This window comes from Suillus subaureus (assembly GCF_016647635.1).
Source record: "Suillus subaureus strain MN1 chromosome Unknown BJ212scaffold_1, whole genome shotgun sequence".
NCBI classification, from domain to species: Eukaryota; Fungi; Basidiomycota; class Agaricomycetes; order Boletales; family Suillaceae; genus Suillus; species Suillus subaureus.
In genome coordinates, this window is record NW_024538557.1 from 1,034,160 (window position 1) to 1,056,573 (window position 22,414).

A 22,414-nucleotide genomic window follows, 5' to 3' on the forward strand; every position below is an offset into this window, starting at 1 on the left:
CGTGTCTTTCATCGTTAAACCTTGATGCACTGCTTAGTTGATATTGACTGGAACCTATTGGAAGGAATAACTATCTTCCTTCGTCTATTAAGGTCTGGCTAGGGAATCACTTTGTCGGTCCGCAATCAACCAGTGCTTGTTTAGGAAAACCAAACGTTGGTTTGAGGTTTGTCGTCGGTCTGGGCTGTCTGGAACCCTCTAATTCGGGATCCAGGGCCGCTTGTGTCACTACCGACGGACATAAGGTGTGTGATACGGGTTTGTGAGGTGCAACATTTAAGACCATAGGATGGGTGATTTGAAGGGCATGCAGCAGGATAGGGAGCAGCTGGGGTCCCGCTAGGAGATATTAACGGACCAATGAAAAGAAAGATGTTGCATTATGTAAGTGAATCTGATTGAAAAGGAGTTGCCGTTTATGAGAATACTTTGCCGAGACCCCGGATGGATGGCTCCCCGGACACCTCTGGAGACAACTGATCTTCTTCACAGACCTCGATGAGCTCACTCATTGGAGAGCCGTTCCAAGTATCGAGCTACCCTATTTCAACGAAGACAAGGCACGACAAAGTACACAATCCTACATATGCGTCATACAGCCGTGATTTCCCTGGACATGCAACAGTGACCGTCCAGGCAGAAGGCATACATATCATTGATGTGAGTTTTCCGGACTCCTGCAGAGACGCGTTGATGGAGATTTTCTGTTTTCAGCTATCTGAACTTCATACAGTGGCCTCGCACACCTGTGGATCTAATGTCGCATTCTCCGGACCTGCAAGCAGCCGGTGTACGCCAGAGGGTGATGGGCGCGTATGTACAACTTATGCACTCATCTCTTCTGCACCGGAGGTTGCTGTGAAGAACAGGAATCGGACAGTATGGATTATGAAGCAGAAAATCTTAGGTGGCACCTTAGACAAAAGTGACAAACACGAAATTGTGGTGCGTCTTACTCATGAAAACAACCCAAGTCATGTTCTACACTGACGCAATCGTTAGCTGCCTCACGAAGTCACGCATATCTACTCAGACGATAAAAGTTCAAAGATTTTACTCGTATCTTCTACTGGTGATATCAGCGTCGCAGATAATGAGTTGAACATCCAGTCCACTCTCATATGTCCGCATCAACAAAATTTCCTGGACGTGTTTTTCTTCCCTGGCACGTCATGTACTTTTCTGCCGCCTCATGAAAATCTCCCAGACACTGTAATAGTGTTCTGCTCGAGCTCTGACTCCACACTGCTTCTATCCATTGTATCTGTCACTGGCAAGGATATAACCATCATCGGCAAAAACCAGGTTTCGACCTCCCATGGAGTCTCAGGGCGGAAAATACAACACCACGTTATCGCCCTTTCATGTAGTCCCTGTGGGGTGTTGAGCTACATAAGTGAGCTTGTGTGTCTATTCTGGTTTGAAGATTTCTCACATCATCAAGATGAATCTCATACTTGGGCTGCTTACCAGCTCGAGGTAAACAGTCTAACAACATCTGTAACACAGATTGGCGAGACATTAGCTCTGGCTCAATCATCGCGTTTGAATGGTCATTCTTTTGGATGCGGCATGTGTCTCCTTTCAGTGGGTTCCTCGCTGGTTCTCCTCGCCACTATGACCGGTACGCCATCGTCAGAGATATCAATCCTTCTCTGGGACATGCGCTACGGTGTAGTTATTGCATCGCATGCTGTCCCAATCCCATCCGCTCTTGCGCCGAGTATCAAACTGGGCATTAATATGAGCTTACTGCTCGCAGATGCAGGGCAAGTATTATTAACGTTGTGCCCTGCAAATGTCTCACGGACCGCCTCGTCGACCTCCGAGTCTCCATATCGTTCGGTAGTTTACATCGTTCCCCTGGATCCGAACTTGAAATCCACCATTGCTGGTGCGATCGGAAAAACCCCCGCAACTTCTCAATGGCTAGCACCGAATCCTAAAGCTGAAACGCTAGCGGACAATGATCCTAGATCCATACTGCTTATCGACATGGCGAATCATTTGCAGCACAATGAACCCCATAAGGCGGATGAAGCATTTTTCAGATGGGTCAAGGAGCACACCTCAGCCAGTGAATCATCCTCAAGTAATGCATTGTCAATCTCGACGCCGGTGCGCAGTTACAGTCTCAATCGGAGTTTCTGATGCCAAGTTTGTTAATAGGACGGAGCTGCGTCGGAAGCTCTTTATGGCTATGGTTTTGTCAAAGAGCTTTTAGCCCTCTTCTTTGCAAAGGAGTACACTGAAAAGCCTCAGTACTCTCCGCGTGTCACGCGGCACTTGATTGAGAGTTGCGTCGTCAGCGCAGGCATGGTAGAAGGCAGGCTTCTCACAGCACTAAAACAACACGACGACTGGGTGGGTGGTTCCCGTCTCTAGCTCGATAAAGCCAATAATAGCTCGTGCAATAGGAAAGCATCATGCTGTCGTTCAACTCGGTAGTTGATATATCCGAAGGACGAAATGATCTCCCTAGCCAAGGCGCTTATTGATAAGCAGCAAAAGCCACAGACCGATCCGGAGGTTATGGATGTGGATAGTAATAAGACCTGGACCCCAACTCTATCGGCTTATATGCTGATGTGTGTCTCATATCCAACGTCTCCTGCTGCACTGCGTCTGGCCATCAGAAAACACCTGCCAGATGCGCAAGATCTCATTTCAATCTTAGAATTGTTGGACGGCTGGACGATTGGTGGAACCGAGGGTACATTCGTACCCTTTTAAAATCTGTGGCATCGAATGTTGCGATAGAACACCGTGGCGGAGCGGCCCCGCCGTACGATAAGGTATGTTTGCGCCCAGTAACCAGGATGAAGCCTGACACTCTACAGACAATATCCTTTCTGCAAGTCTTGCTGGACGCTTCGTTTGTTTCCTTGTTGCAATTCCCTCCATCGCATGAACTGCTTCGGAATATCATGTCGCATATAGAACCCGAGATAGAACTTCATGAACGTATGGGGTACCTTCGAGGGGCATTGGAACCCTTCGCCAGAGTTCAGAACCGAATAGTGAAGGAGAGGGCTGAGGGAACGCCGAGGGAAACTCCGAACGAATGGAGAAAAAGACGTAAACATCAAGAACAACAGATTGCACTTGGTGTTGGGCTGTACAGATTGGAGGAGCTTATTATCTAGTGCAGATCTGTGTCTCCGAGAATTATAGGTTGCATGGGTGTCTGCAATATCATCCGTGCACAAATATAAAGGGGCTCTAGCCGCTGAGGTTAAAAAATGATCAGATCATTAGAAACCTAAAACGACAAAATAGTAGGAATTTGCTACCAAACGATGCTCGCGTCTCGAGCCAATTACCACTTAATGCTCATAACTCTGCGAGATACGTAGGACGTGAGTATGAATGTAAGAAATGGTTTGGATTGAAATGGACAAAGTCCACTACATAAGAGGGCGTGGCCTCAGATGCTGAGCACTTGAAAATTGTCAGACCTTTGTCGACCTGGTTGGAGCTCATCATTTCACCAAAAGCCGACTGGTCCAATGTCTTGACACTACGATCGACACCAAAAGTTTCACTTCATGCCCGACCAACAAAGCCCAAGGTTGGCATTTTGAAATTCAGTAGCCAGCTGTCATGAAGGTTTTATGCCCGACAACAGATGTTACATCTTCCCCAATAATTCGTACATTTCGAGCATTACTGCTCATGAGAACTCAGCACCCCCCGGAACCTTGGAATTTCAGCGTCGAACCTACGCGTGTGTGAATGCGATGCACTAGTCTGGGTTGACATGAACGCACCATATCCAGTTCTGTTTTGTTAATTGTGCGTGGTTAAGTTGGCCCTGAGAAAGCGACCAGTTACGGATTGCCTTGGTAAGTTTGTCGTCAGGAAAGTTATAGTTGTAACGGAAAACGGTGATCATGACCAGATGAGTGCGCATTCTTGGTACATGAGTGACGGCGGAAACGCCTTCACACTCCATTATCCAGCCATTCTGGATCGAGGGGTCCCAAGAGAAGTGTTCTGAGGATAGGGACAATGCTGGACGAGGCGTGACCCCTGTAGTGTCCAGAGGAATGGACCAACAGTGACGATCACCCACCCACCTCTTCTCGTTTAAAAGAAATAGTTGGGGGTGAGTGACATGTTCCGGCCCGAATACTGCATAGACTCTCCAACCCCTCTGCACATACTTTTTAACGACATCCAAGCGATTCGACCCGGGGATCTGGATAGCCATTCGCTCCTCGAAGGTTGCAACAGGGTAAAAGGAATAAGCTGCATCGAACGTGATAATATTCATCACGCAAGCTACAAATAAAGTGTCAGAAATATGTTCAAAAGAAAGGCGACGATTTGACAAACTTGAATGAAATTGCGTGATAGTCTGGATAGGATTGCACTTTGTTGCAATGATTTGGACCTTGAGCACTACGGTCCCTGTGTCCATAGCTACAGAGCGCGTGAAGGTGTAAACACCTGCGACCTCAGAGTACTCCATGTCTGGTTCAAAATCGATCGTCATTTCTCCGTGGTCAGTGATTCTTCTTGCTGTACCATCCCAGTCAGCTGAAACTTCATCACGCCAGTCCCGTTGTTGTTGTTTCCACGCCTCAGGTTGGAATTTATACCCAACAGACTCGAGCCACTCCAGCGCCTCGTAAACGTGACCAGGATGAGCGTAGAGGTCAAGATCTGATTCGGGATAAAAGCTCCTATCAAGGAACTGCAACGTATTGGAGCCTGAAATGACTAGTCCGGTGCGTGCTTGGAGGGACCGAAATGCAAGGGGATCCGGGAAACAACGAGACAAGTGTCGGTTGATGTTGTACGCACGGCAGATAAAGTGAGTTACTGCCTCATGTGCGCGACAACATGTGCGCGAGAGCCATACGAGGGTGCGAGGGCTCAGATCGCATAAAATGAGGTCGTAAATTGGTGCTGTGGAAAATACTTCTTGCAGGAAGTACGCAGGTAACGGTCGCGGGAGTTCTGGCTCCCACATCATGCGATGGTGAGGGTAAGTAAAGGAGATTGAAGGGGTGCCAGGAGAATATCGTATACAAACACGCATATACAAGTCTCAGTTTTTGACTTCGACTCCATAACATCGGACCAGAATGAAATCCACTTGCTGGGATCTGATACGGGAGCCTATTTCTACGACCGCAATCTGACAAGTCGTAGATATGCCGCTACCGGGCTGCAGACGTGCCCATGTGCCTTGCTATATTCGCGTATGCTTTTCGCATATGACGGGCTATGCTGTAGCTGTCGGCATCCGACTCTTAGGGGGCGAAGTTCCTGCTGGTGAGGGGATTCCCGAATCAATGCAGAACATCGATCACTCAGGTAGGATATCGGAAGGCTCGAGTTTTTATCGTCTGGACGGATGCAGTGGTCACAGTTGAAAACACTGAGCTGGCATCCACCGTCAAGAACGCTGGGACACCAAAGGAAAAAAGGTGAAATACAACGTCTGAGAACGGGGCTCTGATGTGCCCAAGGTAGATCTGATGCTTCAGGGAGGCAAAGTCCTGACAAACCTCAGAGGCGAAGTGGTGATCCTAGCATTGGTCCGGCGCAAAGAGATAGGTAGACAGTGGGCATGTGTCAGCGCAAAGACGAACTGGTAAACTGCAAGTCCGCCGTCAGCTCGTATTCTGAGTACGGGTAACAAGTTTCCAAACCTCATCTCTACCCCTATTTACATCTGACAGTTTGGCAGGCGTTTGGGATACCAACTGGCGATCACTGTGGGCTGCTCCCGAAAGAACCTTGGTGACCTAGTGATTGATAGTGACAAATGAGAGGCTAATTGTTTTCAATACGCATTATCTGAGGATGCTCTAGCACCAGCGCGCAATCTCGAAAAGGTCAACCTGTTGCTCATGACAGGTGAACTCCATTGGAGAATGCGTCCTTCTCAAGTGCGCAGTCAAACCCCCAGTGCGGAGGCATGATATATTTCGGAAGATGTCAATAAAATGCGGAAAACATTAGCAAGTGTCCCTACACCACAAGGAGAATATTTTTCCTGCTCGGTAACCTGCTTCTGCCTGGTTCACATCTTGCATTTTTGTCGTACCAGCTTGGTAGACGACCTAAGGACACGTGCGCGTACTACACCTTCAAGAGGCGGTGGTAAGGGGAGATACCATGCGATTGGACCCCAGCGAAGGTTTGCAAGTAGACGAGAAGAATTGCAGACGTGAGCGGAGCGAACGGCCTCGTGAAGCTGCCCACAAAAGGGAATTGTGGGCCAGATTGGTTGTAAACTGAGAGCTGTGTGGATGTCGTTATTATCGGAGAGCAGCTGTGAATGGCACAGTGGAATCAAGTCCTCTTAGGTTTTGTATGTTGCTAAAAGTCTGGTTCAATATGACTTATTTCTTGAAGAAGTGTGCATACCAATGCTAATATCTCCGATTCCAAGACTTTCACTTCATCTTCAAGTCGCCGACGTTGCTTTGCAAGCATTTGAAGGCGTCTTTCTTCACGCTTATTTGAGGTGGGTGCCGTTGCGACTCTAGACTGCATAGCCTGTGCAACCTCAACCTTTACACGTCAAGTCATGATGTGCAAGACAAGAGGCGAATTGCGCACCTTGCTTTGAATCAAGCCCTCTCGACGATTCAGGGCGTTGAGACCTTTCTCTGCACGGTCGATAAGTTCATTGATCTGAGGCTCGATCTCGTCTGCAAGATCAGTTTTATATCTGTGCACTGTGCCTTCGTCGATTAGAAGGAATACCTGTAACACGAGTTACGGGGTGTGTGCTTGCAAGGAGAGCTAATATGGTGTTACCCTTTGGCTTTCAAGGACCTTGCGCATGCGGGGCAGATCGAATGTCCCGTTTCGAAGAAGCTGTTGGGCTTCATATGCCTGATAACGGTGGTGTGAACTGTAGCGCGTTATAATATGCACCTAGTCTCCCACCTCTTCGCAGCAATCTTCCATAGCAAGGACGCACTCGCGCAGGTTTGGCGGACAAACGACATTGACATCACCACGATATGGGTCGAGTCCACTTGTAAACACAGATTCCCTTGGTCTCGGTAACATCGACAACCTTGACATTGAGAATCTTAACAAGTCTCCACGTCGCGTCAACGGCGAGCCTCGTCGGCAAACGCGAGTCGGGGCTGGCGGAGTTTCAAAAATATGTATATAATGAGCTGTAAAATTGTGTTGTAAAATTTCTTCAGTGTCCATTCAACCGCCCGAAGCGTCAGCTAACAGCACAGAGGTTCATTCTTCTGCATGGCGTTGTTGCTTTCTGGTTGATGGAGCAAGGCGCTCTTCGGGGTGCTCACGAGATTGAGCATCGTTACTTGGTTCGCTCTCGTTATATCTTTTGCGACTGAGTCTGCCTTGCGGTATTGATTCGTTGCGGAGGATGGGAGTAGAGCTTTTGTAACGGTGCGGCGTCATATTCCTGTATCTTCCGTACCCGCTTTCCTTCGGGAAGGTTGCTACTATGTGGCTTTGACGGTCGGGTCAAACCATGACGCATACATATCCTTGTATTAACTAGTCTTTGTATATCCAATGAAACTCTGATGTTCTCAATACTCTGAATTGACTCTCAGTGATTTGTCGTGGAGGCTTGGATATAATTTTTCATCTTCATGGTTCAAGCTGGATGTACAAATCGTCAAACGTGAGAACATCTAGTTCGGCCAACTCAGCGGCTCCCAGATACGGGCAATTTCCCGTCAAAGTGGCAACCAAACCTTATCTCATCTCCTGATTTCTGTCCTTTCGACTCTTGTTCATCGTTTTCTTTCTCTGACAACGACAGTCTTATCATGGCACAGACTCAGATTCCTACCTTTAAGCTGGTCCTTGGTGAGTACTCGTCCTCATCCTGCCCGTAGTGATCATGATGCTGATGCTGTGTGGCTCATTCTTGATGATCTTGATTTTGCATGTCTCTCGAAACATCGCGTACTTCGTATTGCACTATCTGTCGCGTCTTTGATGGAAAAACTCAGTCGGTGATGGTGGTACCGGCAAGACCACATTCGTGAAGGTGAGCAATAGAGTTCCGCATCTCAGCGATCACAATCTGATTTCCCCGATACTTAGCGCCATCTTACTGGTGAATTCGAGAAGAAGTACATTGGTAAGTCATGCGCCTTACAATCGCAGAGCAGCTATCATAATCCAGTTCCTATTGATCCTCTCTTTGTATAGCCACTCTCGGTGTCGAAGTCCACCCACTTTCCTTTTCCACAAATTTCGGCACGATCTGTTTCAATGTCTGGGATACCGCTGGACAGGAAAAGTTTGGTGGTCTTCGTGATGGATATTACATCCAGGGCCAGTGTGGCATCATCATGTTCGATGTCACTTCCAGAATCACCTATAAGAACGTCCCAAATTGGCACCGCGATCTTGAGCGTGTTTGCGAGAACATTCCCATTGTACTGTGCGGAAACAAGGTTGATGTTAAGGTCAGTCACGATCATGTATTCTCTATAGCGACTTTTGACTCGATCATGTAATTCAGGAGCGCAAAGTGAAGACCGGCGCTGTCACATTTAACCGCAAAAAGAACCTGCCTTACTTTGAAATCTCTGCCAAATCTAACTACAACTTCGAGAAACCATTCCTGTGGCTTGCAAGGAAGCTGGTTGGGTAAGTCCATTCTCGACTAACGCTACTTCGATCTCGTTGATGAACATCTTGCAGTAACCATGACCTAGACTTTGTAGCGGCCCCCGCCCTTGCCCCTGCCGAGGCTCACGTTGACCCTGAGTTGATGAAACAATACGAGGAAGAGTTGAAGAAGGTACGTCACTATTTTCCAGTCTGTGGAGTGCTAATCGCTTAATCGTACCTTTTGTCAGGCTGAGGCTGTTCCCCTTCCGGAAGAGGAAGATGACCTGTAATCTCGTGAATCACCATATACTTACGCTTTGATACGACCGTTCCATCCATACTGTGGTTTTCATATTAAATCGCTCATCGACCAGCCACCAATCCAATCGATACATTCTTTCTTAACTCTTTTTCCTGCTTAGTGCAAATGCAGTTACCCACATTCATGGAGCGCTTTCGGAATGCACACACGGTTACTTCTCCTACAGGTTGTGGCAATAGAACTTGCGACAGACTGTTGAGAATACAGTTGTGATCATGCCCCGTTGCCCCCATCTGACAACTTCTCTATGCCCAGCATTAATCCACTGAGTTCTAACGGAGTAAGTTGGAGGTACAGATTTTGTGAAAAAATCCAGCCCTCCCGCTCGGATGCTTGCCATCGGATGAAGGTATCCAACGTAGTTTTTGAATCAAGGCCGATTTTCTTGAAGTCCTGAATCTTGTGCTCCAAGTTGGGCCGCAAGGAGCTGAGGAAATCCCTCACATAATCGACGGGGGGCGTATCGCCGCACGTTCCCCGTGGGGTCACGGTAACATCATGCGTTGTCCTCCCTTCTCTGTGGACAGAGGGTTCACACCTCGTCGACGTCCGGCGATCCTGTATACTTTTATTGATTAAAACCAGCTTGAGGCAAAAGTTCACTTGCTGCGGAGTCTTCATGATGAAGCACTCGTTTGAATCTGATAATTGCCTCACCATCTTGCTGATTGAAAGGCCATCAGATCATTAGTCGTGTTATCGATGCAGTGATAATTGACATACCCAATGAATGAGATCATCGGAACCTTCACCTCCAACGTCTCGCTCCTCTTCAAGTTCTCGATCTCTATTGATAGCCCTGCTGCGACGCTGCGCGGATTGCCGACGGGTGACACTACCAGCAGAAGTTACCTGAAATCAGTAAGCTTGATGACTAGACATTCGAATTAGGTTGAACGCCAGAGACACCCGCACCTTGCTGGCAGTGGGACCTGTAGTGGAAGAATATTGTGTGTGAAGTCGGCGTGCGGGGGAGCGACGATCACGGCAGCGCATTGCTATGATTGTGACGACTCGGAGCACTGGTGTGCAATGGCAGTTGGCCCTCTATCGAGGTCCTCATCTGTATCTTTATAGACAAGAAATTGACAAAGAAATCGATCAGATAAGAACGACTCATAAGGGGATAATCGACAACCACGATTTTTCAGGCTATAATTCCTTCCAGAGTCGTATCGCCCCCGCCGACGCTATGTAAAACCACTTACCCCGCATGCATTTATAATCTCCGAGGGCTGTCAGATCAGGGGCACATGCTTTGTCGCAGCGAAACATACCACACAAACTTCCGAATATTTACAAGATATCTCCGTGGATCTAAAAAAACAGCGATTAAAGACCGTACGTTGAACCGCGAAGCAACAATTGCATTGCTACTACCCCACCAGCTTCCCGCCGATAAGGTGTAATTCAATATGAATCGGCGATTTACGGACTTGACAAAAACTCGCCTTCGGTGTATGATATGGGCTCATACCAGCTCTCAGTGGCACCACGCGTAGACGCCGGCGAGTGTCTCCAAATGGACCGCTGAACTCAATTGCCGGGATAATTTTTTAGAATGATCTTCGAATGAGAATTGGAACGCTAGCATGACGAGAGAAAACACAGCAAATGAAAATGATGACGACGGGCCGGCGTGCAGCATGCACGACACGTGTAGGCGCTTGCTAGGAAGCCTAGGAACTGGGCTGTACCGATGGTCGATCCCTTGGCCACATTGGTGAGCGTAAGGCGGGTCTTGGCGGCTGCCATACAGAATCCAGGGTCTACTTTCAGGGTCTTCATTGCTGTACTGGCAGAGAATGACCTAGATAAACACTCATAGCCCTATCATGATGATAACCAACGAAGCAATATTTTTGGCACCAGTAACGACAGTATGCTTGCGCGTCTGAGCCTTTATTGCCACCATTCAACTGGTTGTGCAGAGGCCTGCCAACTACTAGGATCCGAGGATTCCGAGCGCCAACGGTGATATATATATCACGAATGCTTCGGTGATCTTCGGTGCATGGTCCTGAAATGATCTGTGGACTCGTGTTGAGCTGTCTAGTTGATGATGGCGACCCTGCAGCAGAAGCGCGCAAGTCGAAATTTAGTCACGATGATCTTGGGTGGAACGTTCACGGGTTGCCACCAAGTTGACTTATCATGTGCATGTGGTACCGAGTGCCGAGTGTCACTCGACCTATTCTTGAGGCTCGAGCGTCTGAGTATACGGTATTGTGCGAGATTCGAATTTCAACTCAACACGATGAGCGTCAACTTGAATAGTGATGTATGAACCATGCCAAGAAATGCATGGCCTTCCAAGCGCTAGTCCAGTGCGTAAATGAAACGATATATGGAAAATTCAACGAGGACTCAGCGACACTATCACCATTGCTCATGATATGAGTCCATTGGCGCCGGCAATTGTCAGGGCCTGAGCCAAGCCGTACATCCTCTGAGGAGCACGTGAACGGTCCAACTTGGGTACCAAATCTTAATACACATACCCAAGTTGCCAACCACGCGTCGCACCCACTCCAGCTTTTCCCAAGTTCAGCTTTCAACAATATGCCAGTCGAAAACATATACTCTCTCACCACGGATCAAATACCAGCAGAAGTTGCTCAGGCAACTAAATATTGCTTGTATTGCAACAACCCACTAGATTCATCCAATGCTGTGCTTATGCAGGACGACCAAGATTCCAACACTATGTGTGCTTGGTGTCGTGATATGCAACCAGAAGGACAGCAGGACAATGATGCCTTCGCAGATGATGATGCCAGCGCTTCATTTATCCGAACTACGCTTCCAACTATCTCTACCCAACTGAATAGCGGACCGCTCGGTCATATTGCAGACTTGCAAGGCATTTTTGGCCATGATATGGACATGGACGATGTTCCTACACCCAGTTCAACAATTTCTTCTCTCCGTACTCCAGGTTCTGTCCCATCTTGCCCCCATTCTATGTATTCACAATCGACCATACCCGCTACCCCGAAATCCATTCACGCCTATGCTACCACACCTTCAAGACCCCTGTCCCACCAGTCCCGCAACAATATCTCCACGAATTCTCACTCTCCGCATATAAATACCACCTACTCTTCTCCAAACCCCCTTCTCGACATCACGCATATTCGTGTGCGCTCTCAAGGCCATCACTGCTTGTATCCTGGTGCTCTGTTCCAGGGTACACAGAAAAGCGGTAGGAATAGCTACGAAGTAAATGTCAACATCGTTGTACGTCGAAGCCGAGGATTGATATTAATGACCAGCGAAGCTAACTCATTTCCCTACCAGGATGTAGACTTTTCTTCCTCGTTTCTTTGCGGATACCTCCGCATCCGCGGTTTAACAGATGACTGGCCTGAATTGACTACTTATTTTGATGCAGAAATCATAGGCAGTCGTTATGGATTCTTGACCCAAAATTGGGGCGCCAATGAACAAGAGGACATGGTTCACTGGCAGCGCTTCCCTGCATTCCGACATGTAAAAAACGAGTTAAAAAGGCCTAATCTGACCATCCCCGATCGCGATCGTGGCGCAGTCTTCATGAGATGGAAGGAACGGTTCTTGGTACCCAATCACAGAGTACAAGATATCAATGGTGCAAGCTTCGCAGGTGAGCGCCCGTCTTTTCATTAGGCGCAGGCCACAACGTGGCCGGCCCGACAAGGAACTGCAGCTTCTGACATAGCAATACGTGCTTCTACTATGACCAGGCTTTTATTATGTTTGTGTCGATTTCAATCCCCAGCCTCCTTCATCCGCCTCTACGCTTCGTCCGGTCACACAGTCTGTTCCGCTCGAGAAGGACGGAATTAATGATCTGCCGTTGTCCCATTCGCCGTCCCTCGGGAAAACGGAGACAATCCCTACTGTGCGGAAGCGGAGGGATTCTAGCGTCAGAGGAGGAGGTCGAGGCCTATCAGTTGGCCCACGATCGCATCCTCCTGCTGCAACAATGAGCGGATTTTATTTCCATCAGAATTCTGAACCGTACGTACATTTCATTTGTGAGTTCAATGCTTCTAATCGACCCTCCCAGATATCAACAGTTGTCACTTAGTCATGTCCCGGAACGCTTTAGCTCCAGCTTTGAGTTTCGATGAGAAGCTCGGGGGTGGAGCATTGCCCCGCTTGTATGGTAAAACACACTACTCGCAGAATATTGGACTGGACTTAATTCATCTGTGGCAAGGCTCTGTCTGAGTATGTTAATTTTTAGCTACCCTCTTGTTTGCTGTCCTGATATCATCTTTCACTCATACGCTATCTCTGTATTTGATGTGTTCTACGTGACATGCAATCTTATCTTTGTCTTCCACTCACGTCATCCTAAACTTAACCGTAACAACGGTTGTCAATCCTAACAAGCATCGCCATTTCGAATCATTCCGGATTTTGCGCGCCGACAAGCAACCAGCAAGTGAATACTAACAGCCGAGTGAGTCACAAGTTATTAATCATCCAAGGCAAGGAATATCTCACTACTAGTACTTACGAGGATACTTACGTAGACGTCGACGTTGTACTAAACAAATTGATCACATTACTCTCTCGCACAAGGATGTCAGCATTCTTATTTCCGGACTTGGTCCGAGAGGGTACAGCCTACTGCAACACTCCCATGGGTGTGTCGCCATACTACGCAACCTTGTTCTTTCTACCCACAACAAGCGAAATATTCTGCTAGACATTGACATGCATCGCGATACACCCCGAGTGGTCATAGTTGGTGCCGGGTACGTTCCTGCTGTTGTGTCGATGGCTAATGGGAGCATAATACTTATTCGAGCACAACAGCATTGCCGGAATCACCATGGCTGTGAACTTGAGAAACAAATTGCGCCACGATAACTTCGTAGTAAGTCATCCTGAACATTATCCTGTAGGATGAGAACTTGACCTTTTCAGATTTATGAGAAAGCAGGATCCATCGGTGGGACGTGGCGAGTGAGTTATTCAAAGCATTCTACTTAATCCGCGCAGAATGAAATTGATGTGCTTGGAACGTGGCAGGAGAACACCTATCCTGTATGGTCATGCCCTATCTTTTGAAAGTTTAAACTTGACTGTGGAATTTCCTTATTAGGGTTGTGGGTCTGATGTTCCCGGGCACTGGTACTTGCCTTTCGACGGAACCAAACCCATACTGGGAGAACTACTACATTACGCAGCCCGAGATACGCGCATACTGGGAGAAAATATATCGAAAACACGACCTGGCTTCCCACACAGTATTCAATACCCGCGTTACGCTTGTTGAATGGGACGAAGAAAACGGCGTGCATAACCTGACACTAGAAGATGTAATGTCTGGTCAGACTATACAAACCCAAGCGGAAACTGTCATCCAGGCTGTCGGCTTTTTCACAACGCCGATGTATCCCGATATCCCTGGAAAAGAGAAATTTACAGGACCACTCTGGCATTCTTCTCAATGGAGGCATGATGTAGATCTGAAAGGCATGACGGTCGGCGTCGTCGGCAATGGGTGCTCTGCGTAAATTGCATTCCTTTTCTGCCTATCAAAGGCCACGTGTTAAATGACTTTGCGGTACAGAACTCAGTTCATACCGGCTATTGCTGCCGAACCTACTACTCGGGTCATCAACTTTTGTCGCACCCCACAATGGATCGGAATGAGGGTATGATATTATTCTTGCGCTGAATACTGTGCTGAGCGGTTAAACACTGAAGTCGAATTATCACTACCCAGAGTGGGCCAAGTGGGCATTTGCCCATGTTCCGTTTCTCTTGCACGCATATAGAAGCTTTATGATGATAACGGTACACTCCAGAAATATCTTGTTTTGGCGGAGACTGACCTTTTCAATTTCAGGGTGATCTTTTATGGAACATTTTCTTGGCGAATTCACCTGTCAGTACAGTCTTCAAGAAGGTAATATAAACTTTTCTGTCTATCTGATATCTCTAATGATCATTAGGTCCTGACATGGTACATGCGACGAACCGCGCCAGCGAAATACCACGATAACCTGATTCCCACCTACCGTGAGCAATTTCCAATATTGATGATCGTGACTCCCCAAAAATTGACAACTGATAAATAGCTCCTGGATGCAAACGCTTGGTCCTTGATTCTAACTACCTAGCCGCTTTGCACCAACCCAACGTTGATCTGAACTGGACCGGAATCCAGGAAATCGTCGAGGATGGCATTGTTCTCAAGACTGGTAATAAAGTACCACTGGACGCAATCATCTTTGGCACCGGCTTTTACCTGGTGATTTTCAATCCGGCAATAACCCTCACGTGTACTTAATATCTGATATTGTGCAGGCCAAACGAGATGTAGTTTTCCGTGGAATCGGTGGCCATACTTTGAAGCATTACTTTGAATCAGAAGGTGGCTATTACGGGACAGTTTTCCCTGGGTTTCCAAACCTATTCACAATCGTGGGTTAGTGGTCGACTGATTCTTCCGTTGCAATTTGACATCATCTGATAACTTTGTCAGGGCCCAACAGTGCCTCGGCTCATGCTTCCCTTATTTTCATCATTGAGACTCAGGTATGTACTTTTCTAGAAGGTTGGAGTTACTGCGATCAAACGTGCGGTTTTGTCACGGTAGGTCAACTATATTATGAAGCTGATGAAGCCTATCATCAATGGTAAGGCAAAATCACTCGAAGTCACCCAAAAGGCTACAACCTACTACAACACCTGGATTCAAAGGCGTATGGCGAGCACGATATTCTTGTCCTGTTTTTCATACTATCGAGGTGACAATCGGACGGGCGCCAAAAATGTGGCCACGTTCCCTGGTATGATCTCACTCTACTGGTGGATCACGCGAAAGCCACGCTGGGATGATTTCAAGGTGGTGGGTGGAGAGCAGTGGTTTTACCAGCGAAGGAAAGTGGCATTGATGAACTATGCACTCGTTGGTTTGATGGTTTCCGTCGTTGGTTACAATTTCTCTATGCTATGGAAGCTTGTCCCCGGACGCTGGTGAGAATTCAAACGCAGTTTCCTTCGTAGTTTGCGCTGCCACATATATGTTATCAACTCATTTATAGTTACATGAAGAGACATGCAGATGATTGATTATTTACGGTGTCACACGCAATATTGATGGGTCAATGCAACTGTATAGGGAGTCGCTTGTTTTGGCAAGCTCGGTTTTGACCGAGGTCTGTACCCTCAACGTTTGTCCACCCCGCCGCAGAGGCAGTAGAAGGCCTGGAGGCCTTGTCCTTGCCCTGTCCACGGTCTATCTTTCTTCTGCATCATAACCTTCCATACACCTCTAATGTCTTCCAATAACTCTGGCACGGCGAATGTTGTCGGCGTGCATTACCGTGTTGGCAAGAAAATCGGGGAAGGCTCATTCGGTGTTATCTTCGAAGGTTCGCACCTCTGTAGACAGTGTCTCGGTTTGAGCTGATCATAGCGTCTTAGGAACGAACCTACTAAACTCCACGACCTGTCGCCATCAAGTTTGTGAGTGCTCTACTCCAGTGACATCTGCCATTGTTCCTTATATATCTTCTTTGGCTGCAGGAGCCACGCAAAGCGGAGGCACCTCAGCTCAGAGACGAATGTCGTTCATACCGCATTCTAGCTGGCTGCAGTGCGTACATTTGTCGGACTCACAAGTAAACGAAGTCTAATTCACGCGTATTGTAGCTGGTATTCCTCAAATATATCACTTCGGGCAGGAGGGCCTCCACAATATTTTGGTGATAGATCTTTTGGGTCCGAGTTTGGAGGATCTATTTGATATGTGCGGCCGCAAGTTTTCTATCAAGACGGTGTGCATGGCAGCCCGACAAATGGTGCGTGTTGCACAGTTTCAGATTTCTTCCGCCGTCTGACTATCAGCAGTTGTCCCGGGTACAAACTATCCATGACAAAAACCTCATTTACCGGGACATCAAGCCTGACAACTTCCTCATTGGGCGTCCTGGCACGAAGGCGGCCAATCGTAAGTTTCCTACGTTCATGGCGGATATTACATTCACATATGTCTCATAGTCATTCATGTCGTTGACTTTGGAATGGCCAAACAATACCGCGATCCTAAAACCAAGCAGCACATTCCTTACCGGGAACGGAAAAGTTTGAGTGGCACGGCACGATACATGAGCATCAATACTCATTTGGGGCGAGGTATGTGTCTTTCTGTCGTGATCGGTCGCATTGACTTATTTCTGTAGAGCAATCTCGGAGAGACGATCTAGAGGCGCTCGGACATGTCTTCATGTACTTTTTGCGGGGCAGTCTACCTTGGCAAGGGCTGAAGGCTGCCACCAACAAGCAAAAGTACGAAAAGATTGGAGAAAAGAAGCAGACGACACCTATCAAGGACCTATGTGAGGGATATCCAGGTTTGTTGATTCTTCAAGTGTCTTCTCAATGCTTCAGTAACTCTCGTACAGAAGAATTTGGTATCTATTTGAACTATGTTCGAAAGCTTGGATTTGAGGAGACCCCGGACTATGATTTCTTGAGGGAGCTCTTTTCCAAAGTCATGAAGAATAACAACGACCTAGACGATGGCATTTTTGACTGGAACCTACTGAATGGTACAATTTCCCTTGCATCTGGTAATCTTCTTATTGATCTTTTGTTAAACTATACAGGGGGTAAAGGTTGGGAGGCTTCGCAGGTAGGTGAAGTTTCATTTTCCCAAATACAAGGATTTCATCGTGTCGCGCAGGGGCAATCGCAAGTGCTTGCTCAAATACAGAATGCGGGCATAGCACCTGCGCCGCAAGACCGTCGAAGAGATTTGGAACGACGTCGAGATGTGGATTGGCGCCGCGCGTCTCAGACCGGTGGAGTCAACCTGCCTTCACCAGCGCTCGTTAGACACGGCTCGAAGCGCAAAGTCCCTAACGTGCTTACCCCTGGCGCAGGAAATGCACCTGGCGGCACTGCCACCCCTCTCTCTGCTGCTGCTCAGATTAACGTTCCAATCTCGACACCGCAAAACAGATCTAATAATGTTGGTGCGCAGCAACATCCTTACGCGAATGCAGTTACTGGTGAATACGGCTGGGACGCAGGCGAAGAACCATACGGATCCCAAGCATACGGACGCGCGTCTCCTATGGTGTCAACGGTTGGGGCCGCTCCACCCGCAATAAGCACAGTGCGTGCCCACGGCAATGAAGCAGGTGTTTCTCGCGGCGAGGACTACCGCCAGCAACAGGATGACGACCCTCCCCAACCAAAGTCAAGCATTTGGAGAATCCTCACATGCCGGTGCGGCTGATTGTCGCCAACTTCTGGCTCTTCCCCTATTTCTGTTCCATGCTATCATCAACGTAACTCATCCATCGTCAGTCATTACCTTTGACGCTTTGATATACCCATTCATTACTTGCACCTAATATCCGCTTTCACGGTTTATGTTTGGACACCCGCCATAACTTTGATCAAATGATCGAATCTTCCTCTTGACTATCCCTGTACGGCCTTACAGACTACCAGGAATGTGTAAGTAAATTGGTGACAGAAGTGGTATGCAGGAGTAATTATGCTTTGAGATATGTGCAGTAAAGCGGTTGGCCGAGGACAATTATGTGAAACTGACTATGGGATCAGATCTGGTTATTAAGGGTGAGATTGATACCGTGCAAGCTTAGTACTCCATGCCATCGGAGATAGACGAGAAGGTTTCAGTTCCCAAAATTGAGAGAACATTGCCTTGTCATTAGAGGAACTAACTTGGCTTTGAGCTCGGGTAGGATCCGCGACGAGCATTTCGGGCGGATCATTCAGATGGGGCATATGACTGCTGTGTCGTGTCCATACACGGTCCTTCCATCTCCAGCTCATGATGCGGCATATTTTGGATGGGGAGATGACGGCGACCCGCAGATTGATGTTCGATACGGAAAGAGTGGCCCGTCTCTTGCGTTTGGGTGCCTATAATAGTAGAAGAACTCCTGTCCATAGGTCGTGTTAGGAAACGTGGCTGGGTGGGAGGTACTGCTGTGCAGGATCTGACGCCAGTAAGAGAGCCTCGACCTTCCTGGTGCCTGTGAATCGGAGGAGCGGATGCAAAAGGATGGTTGACAGGGCCTTGTCCGAGAGCGTCAAGACTATCGCGCGTCTTGCGGGACTGTGCGCGGAAACTTTTTGCCATGGTCATCAATTCCACGTTGCGTCTTTGTATAGTGCACATTTTGTCCTCCAGTATTTCGTTGTCTTTCTCCAATTTGGCATTGACAACCCTCAGCTTTTCATTTTCGGCCAGCGCCTGGCGTAGCTGCTTCTGAAGCCCTGACTGAACGTTATTGGACACTGCTTGGCTCCCCGCTGCTTTCTTGGCGGGGTTGTGAGAGTCTGGGAGTAATTCGACGGAGAATTTAGGTTTGTTCGTGAGATAGACCTTGCCGTTTGACGCACTATGCAGCGCTACGCTCAGTTACACACCACTCTCCACATATGAACTTCTCACCATTTCTCTATTCTCATGGGCTCTTTTCTCGAGAGTCCATTGCTGGGGGGACCAACTACGCTGCTTCTTTGGAGGTCGACCATTTGAACCACCTGCAGAGGCATCGAGCTGCTCATACTCCTCGTCGACATCCCGCGTTTGGGTTCGAGGATGTGCGCCAAGTCTTGGAGATGTCCTATCTTCATCCGGCTACATGTGCCATGTCAATACCTAATATGTGAACACAGATGTGGAGCAAATACCAAAGATCCTATTTGAGTTGTGGTATCGTCGAACATGCTGGATGAAGGCCCATCACATGGAGGGTGGGGAACAGATACAAAGTCCATAACAAACCTTCGCTTCTTTCCATTTGCAAGTGGTACGCCTAGAAGCTTTCGAGTTGCGGGAAGTGATTCACGAACGCTGAAAACACCAGCTGCTGAACTACCTTTAAACTCGCTTGGGAGCGATGTCAATTCACTAAGACTTGCAGACTCACGGAAAAGCGATGCCGTAGACAAAGAAGACTTTTCAGGTCTAGTGAACGTTACCTCGGAACCAGAACTATTGGTCGTCTGCTTCAACTGGGGATGATGCAACCTTGTCAATGTGTTAGCTGTTGCGCGGAAACACTGAGAATGGGGACCTCTCACAGACGCGCTAGTTAGCTCTATGCATTTATCGTACCACCCCGGCGTAGTCGCATTCGGGTTGACAGATTTGCATGTACGAAATTTTGATGCGACGTATGCCAACTTCAAGCGGAAATCTGGGCGTGCGCCAGTCTCTTCGTCGTGCTGAACACGTGCATATCCTTCTCTGAATGCTGCCTTGGATTCCTTGTGGTAGTTATGCCACACTTTCGCATCATCTGACATCAAGAGTGCCGGTGCAGAATGTATATGGTAGCCCTCCAATATATGAGTCGTGCATCGTCCGACATGGCAGAGTGGGCAATAGATTATCGCACTTTGAGAACTTCATGCTGTGACAAGCACATGCGCAGTTGCTCTTCCATATCAGATGACATCTGTCGCCGTTCGTACAAAACGCAGGCAGCTACGAAGATGCCGACATGACGTGTTGATATGATAGAACTAAATACAAAATTAAGCAGCAGTCTCCCAAAAGCACGAGTATGCTCACTTTGAATGCCCCAGTAGACACTTGTAGTCCTTCGCGACATCAGGACATACCGCTCGAATGGCATGTAGGGCCTCATCGCGGACTCTTAGCAGATCGCCAAAAGGCCGGCATTGAATTGGATTCATAGCCCCGCAATTGCAGCCACGACCCTCGACGTAACAAAGCGGACAAACCACGATGCCATCTCCGATCTTCATCTCGTCATTGATCCCAGGTGAATGAAGAGCACAGGGCAAACACTCAAAGAAACTCTGGAAGATATCCGCGCCGCAGAAGTCGCAGCAGATATTGCTCTGATGGCTGGTATCAGATTGCGAAACATGCGGCATATCTTGATGCTTTGGTGAGTATTCTTCCCCGAGGACATCATCAAGCAACTCAAGTAAGTCATAGAGATCATCAGCGACTCGCTCAAGATCCGAGTTTACAGTGGGCGATGACCGGTCAAGGTGAGGAGAACTTGTCTGCTGTTCTTGAAGTTCCCGAAGAATCTGCGTCTGACGGTAAAGGGCGCGATATATATTCAACTTGACCTTGTATGTCTCCGGTCGGCATACACTGCATAAGTATGTCAATGAGACGCAAAACGCACTGGCATGGTAAAGAGACGTACCGATGGTATACAGGAAGTTCATGATAGAGAGAATTCGATAACCCCTTGAGAGTCATACGCGACCAGGATGTTTTCATCGTGATGCCACCATTGTTGATGACTTGGTGACAGCTTCTTGGGGGAACAAGTACTAAATCGCCAAGGGTTTGTTCTGCGATGTAGATTTTGAGTCTCGACTGCCCCAACTCTTTCAGGGTCACAACATGTGTCTCAAAGTCTAATTCCTCGTTCATCTTCTGGAAAAATTCAGCCATGGCTGGTGCAGCTGAACTCTCTGTCATGAACCAGAAAGACGATCCGCCATTCTCAGTATAGCACATAAGATTTTGGCCGGAAGATGCACATAGATCCTTGTGGAAAGGAGTAAACGTGTCCCCTACTCCGAGGTAGCACATCAAAGTCTGTACATCGCTCTGATCAAAGATGATTATCTGTATAGCAATAAAGTGTATCACGAAACGAACTGACCGAAAGGTACTTTAGGTAATCATTGGTTCCGTGAGGCAGAAGATCACTTGGAAGGACGCTAGACGTTGATAGCCAAGTTGCCCACTCATGAGGGCATTCCGCATCCTTGCCATAAAGTCGCTCGTTTTCTGGCGAAAGTGAGATGGCACAAAGAGCGACATTATACAGCGCACTCACCATTTTCGTTAACATATACTGGGGTCGCACGAAGTTTATGGATGAGCTCGGAAAGGGGCAGGTCGAAATCAGTCCAGGTGCGGACGTTACGTGCGGACGCCCCTTTGGATCCGCACATTAGTCGAGCGGCACGCGTTCGATCATGAGAAATAATGCCATACCTGGTTTCCCATGCACACTGAGCCAATCCAAGGTGAACAGATCGGCAGGCCAGCTGTAATGCTCATGAAATCCTTCAATGATTAATGGGGCACCAGATTCTTCGTGTGTCCGAATTGTCTGCATCAGCATCGGATCGTCAAAACGGACCCTATCCACTAAACAAAAGTTGGGCGATTTTTTGATCAACTGTGCGAGGGTCCAGCCCTTGGTGGAGATTAGTGGCTTGGTTAGGTATCTAGCACCATCGTTAACGATGGAGTGGCGTCTATGTGGGTCCGAACAGAAGGCCGGACTATGTGTCGCGTCTGATCGCAGCTCCGAATGTGAAATTGGTGCAGTAGTATCCGACATGGTATAACGAGGGATAGCAATCCTTCCGACTCCTTCGTCTTCAAAATGAGTCCTTTAGCGGACGGCAAGAAGCGAATTGTTTTCATCTGACCTTCGATTACATAATTAATGGCGTCTATTCTAACGCCAAAATGGGATAGCTTCACGTAAGTCCGCATCGCACTTATGTTCT

The 22,414-nt window shown here is 47.9% G+C and overlaps 12 protein-coding genes across 12 annotated transcripts; 5 read left to right on the forward strand and 7 right to left on the reverse strand.

Annotated features, from left to right (window-relative positions):
• Window positions 1-498: 498 nt before the first annotated feature.
• Window positions 499-3,146, forward strand: BJ212DRAFT_1474290 (uncharacterized protein; the record flags this gene model as incomplete). Its single annotated transcript, XM_041339068.1, has 8 exons — window positions 499-660; window positions 715-945; window positions 1,003-1,396; window positions 1,445-2,118; window positions 2,170-2,364; window positions 2,464-2,713; window positions 2,761-2,795; window positions 2,841-3,146. The coding sequence occupies 8 exons, from the start codon at window positions 499-501 to the stop codon at window positions 3,144-3,146; spliced, it is 2,247 nt and encodes a 748-aa protein (XP_041199954.1).
• Window positions 3,147-3,404: 258 nt separating this feature from the next.
• Window positions 3,405-5,477, reverse strand: BJ212DRAFT_31017 (uncharacterized protein). The gene is made up of 3 exons (XM_041342881.1): window positions 4,339-5,477; window positions 3,771-4,284; window positions 3,405-3,721 (listed from the first exon to the last, which is right to left on the reverse strand). The coding sequence occupies exons 1-3, from the start codon at window positions 5,045-5,047 to the stop codon at window positions 3,667-3,669; spliced, it is 1,278 nt and encodes a 425-aa protein (XP_041199955.1). The 5' UTR covers window positions 5,048-5,477; the 3' UTR covers window positions 3,405-3,666.
• Window positions 5,478-6,336: 859 nt separating this feature from the next.
• On the reverse strand, window positions 6,337-7,053 carry BJ212DRAFT_1257724 (Spc19-domain-containing protein; the record flags this gene model as incomplete). The annotated part of the gene is made up of 4 exons (XM_041329883.1): window positions 6,337-6,525; window positions 6,562-6,726; window positions 6,781-6,858; window positions 6,913-7,053. 4 exons carry the CDS (start codon window positions 7,051-7,053, stop codon window positions 6,337-6,339), a joined length of 573 nt encoding a protein of 190 aa, XP_041199956.1.
• Window positions 7,054-7,314: 261 nt separating this feature from the next.
• Window positions 7,315-7,473, reverse strand: BJ212DRAFT_1199470 (uncharacterized protein; the record flags this gene model as incomplete). The annotated part of the gene is made up of 1 exon (XM_041329049.1): window positions 7,315-7,473. A coding segment is annotated over one exon (159 nt), but the record flags the coding sequence as incomplete, so codon positions are not given.
• Window positions 7,474-7,649: 176 nt separating this feature from the next.
• Window positions 7,650-8,993, forward strand: BJ212DRAFT_31146 (GTP-binding nuclear protein RAN). Its single transcript, XM_041342886.1, has 7 exons — window positions 7,650-7,824; window positions 7,971-8,008; window positions 8,065-8,101; window positions 8,173-8,432; window positions 8,489-8,616; window positions 8,671-8,770; window positions 8,829-8,993. The coding sequence occupies exons 1-7, from the start codon at window positions 7,785-7,787 to the stop codon at window positions 8,868-8,870; spliced, it is 645 nt and encodes a 214-aa protein (XP_041199958.1). The 5' UTR covers window positions 7,650-7,784; the 3' UTR covers window positions 8,871-8,993.
• A 122-nt stretch (window positions 8,994-9,115) lies between these two features.
• Window positions 9,116-9,898, reverse strand: BJ212DRAFT_1474294 (uncharacterized protein; the record flags this gene model as incomplete). Its single annotated transcript, XM_041339069.1, has 3 exons — window positions 9,116-9,562; window positions 9,626-9,754; window positions 9,818-9,898. 3 exons carry the CDS (start codon window positions 9,896-9,898, stop codon window positions 9,116-9,118), a joined length of 657 nt encoding a protein of 218 aa, XP_041199959.1.
• A 1,968-nt stretch (window positions 9,899-11,866) lies between these two features.
• Window positions 11,867-13,017, forward strand: BJ212DRAFT_1257103 (vacuolar import and degradation protein-domain-containing protein; the record flags this gene model as incomplete). Its single annotated transcript, XM_041329834.1, has 4 exons — window positions 11,867-12,142; window positions 12,203-12,527; window positions 12,628-12,904; window positions 12,954-13,017. The coding sequence occupies 4 exons, from the start codon at window positions 11,867-11,869 to the stop codon at window positions 13,015-13,017; spliced, it is 942 nt and encodes a 313-aa protein (XP_041199960.1).
• Window positions 13,018-13,609: 592 nt separating this feature from the next.
• Window positions 13,610-15,887, forward strand: BJ212DRAFT_1443272 (FAD/NAD(P)-binding domain-containing protein; the record flags this gene model as incomplete). The annotated part of the gene is made up of 11 exons (XM_041337798.1): window positions 13,610-13,650; window positions 13,712-13,772; window positions 13,823-13,854; window positions 14,001-14,411; window positions 14,472-14,556; window positions 14,609-14,698; window positions 14,857-14,923; window positions 14,983-15,155; window positions 15,212-15,332; window positions 15,390-15,442; window positions 15,504-15,887. The coding sequence occupies 11 exons, from the start codon at window positions 13,610-13,612 to the stop codon at window positions 15,885-15,887; spliced, it is 1,518 nt and encodes a 505-aa protein (XP_041199961.1).
• A 297-nt stretch (window positions 15,888-16,184) lies between these two features.
• BJ212DRAFT_1474296 (CK1/CK1/CK1-G protein kinase) lies at window positions 16,185-18,152 on the forward strand (the record flags this gene model as incomplete). The annotated part of the gene is made up of 10 exons (XM_041339070.1): window positions 16,185-16,281; window positions 16,334-16,371; window positions 16,436-16,505; window positions 16,562-16,710; window positions 16,760-16,859; window positions 16,910-17,044; window positions 17,092-17,262; window positions 17,314-17,460; window positions 17,518-17,543; window positions 17,595-18,152. 10 exons carry the CDS (start codon window positions 16,185-16,187, stop codon window positions 18,150-18,152), a joined length of 1,491 nt encoding a protein of 496 aa, XP_041199962.1.
• A 186-nt stretch (window positions 18,153-18,338) lies between these two features.
• On the reverse strand, window positions 18,339-19,974 carry BJ212DRAFT_31327 (uncharacterized protein). Its single transcript, XM_041342890.1, has 3 exons — window positions 19,586-19,974; window positions 19,344-19,532; window positions 18,339-19,290 (listed from the first exon to the last, which is right to left on the reverse strand). The coding sequence occupies exons 2-3, from the start codon at window positions 19,526-19,528 to the stop codon at window positions 18,654-18,656; spliced, it is 822 nt and encodes a 273-aa protein (XP_041199963.1). The 5' UTR covers window positions 19,529-19,532; window positions 19,586-19,974; the 3' UTR covers window positions 18,339-18,653.
• Window positions 19,298-20,424, reverse strand: BJ212DRAFT_31339 (uncharacterized protein). Its single transcript, XM_041342891.1, has one exon. The coding sequence runs from the start codon at window positions 20,201-20,203 to the stop codon at window positions 19,547-19,549; it is 657 nt and encodes a 218-aa protein (XP_041199964.1). The 5' UTR covers window positions 20,204-20,424; the 3' UTR covers window positions 19,298-19,546.
• Window positions 19,976-22,326, reverse strand: BJ212DRAFT_31326 (uncharacterized protein). Its single transcript, XM_041342889.1, has 6 exons — window positions 21,891-22,326; window positions 21,730-21,831; window positions 21,553-21,680; window positions 21,085-21,497; window positions 20,472-21,029; window positions 19,976-20,422 (listed from the first exon to the last, which is right to left on the reverse strand). The coding sequence occupies exons 1-6, from the start codon at window positions 22,240-22,242 to the stop codon at window positions 20,287-20,289; spliced, it is 1,689 nt and encodes a 562-aa protein (XP_041199965.1). The 5' UTR covers window positions 22,243-22,326; the 3' UTR covers window positions 19,976-20,286.
• Between the last annotated feature and the right edge of the window lie 88 nt (window positions 22,327-22,414).

What these genes read in the sequence shown, in the direction of transcription:
- BJ212DRAFT_31327 (XM_041342890.1), bottom strand. Translation starts at nt 19,528, where the DNA reads ATGAAGATAGGACATCTCCAAGACTTGGCGCACATCCTCGAACCCAAA. An exon ending in CCCATGAGAATAGAGAAATG is followed by an intron (nt 19,291 to 19,343) that starts GTGAGAAGTTCA and finishes AGCGCTGCATAG; the next exon opens with TGCGTCAAACGGCAAGGTCT.
- BJ212DRAFT_31017 (XM_041342881.1), bottom strand. Translation starts at nt 5,047, where the DNA reads ATGCGTGTTTGTATACGATATTCTCCTGGCACCCCTTCAATCTCCTTT. An exon ending in TATCACGCAATTTCATTCAA is followed by an intron (nt 4,285 to 4,338) that starts GTTTGTCAAATC and finishes CTTTATTTGTAG; the next exon opens with CTTGCGTGATGAATATTATC. An exon ending in ACAAAACAGAACTGGATATG is followed by an intron (nt 3,722 to 3,770) that starts GTGCGTTCATGT and finishes ACACACGCGTAG; the next exon opens with GTTCGACGCTGAAATTCCAA.
- BJ212DRAFT_31326 (XM_041342889.1), bottom strand. Translation starts at nt 22,242, where the DNA reads ATGTCGGATACTACTGCACCAATTTCACATTCGGAGCTGCGATCAGAC. An exon ending in GAACTTCCTGTATACCATCG is followed by an intron (nt 21,030 to 21,084) that starts GTACGTCTCTTT and finishes ATACTTATGCAG; the next exon opens with TGTATGCCGACCGGAGACAT. An exon ending in TGTCTACTGGGGCATTCAAA is followed by an intron (nt 20,423 to 20,471) that starts GTGAGCATACTC and finishes TTTTGTATTTAG; the next exon opens with TTCTATCATATCAACACGTC.
- BJ212DRAFT_31339 (XM_041342891.1), bottom strand. Translation starts at nt 20,203, where the DNA reads ATGTCAGATGATGCGAAAGTGTGGCATAACTACCACAAGGAATCCAAG.
- BJ212DRAFT_31146 (XM_041342886.1), top strand. Translation starts at nt 7,785, where the DNA reads ATGGCACAGACTCAGATTCCTACCTTTAAGCTGGTCCTTG. An exon ending in CTTGCAAGGAAGCTGGTTGG is followed by an intron (nt 8,617 to 8,670) that starts GTAAGTCCATTC and finishes AACATCTTGCAG; the next exon opens with TAACCATGACCTAGACTTTG. An exon ending in ACGAGGAAGAGTTGAAGAAG is followed by an intron (nt 8,771 to 8,828) that starts GTACGTCACTAT and finishes ACCTTTTGTCAG; the next exon opens with GCTGAGGCTGTTCCCCTTCC.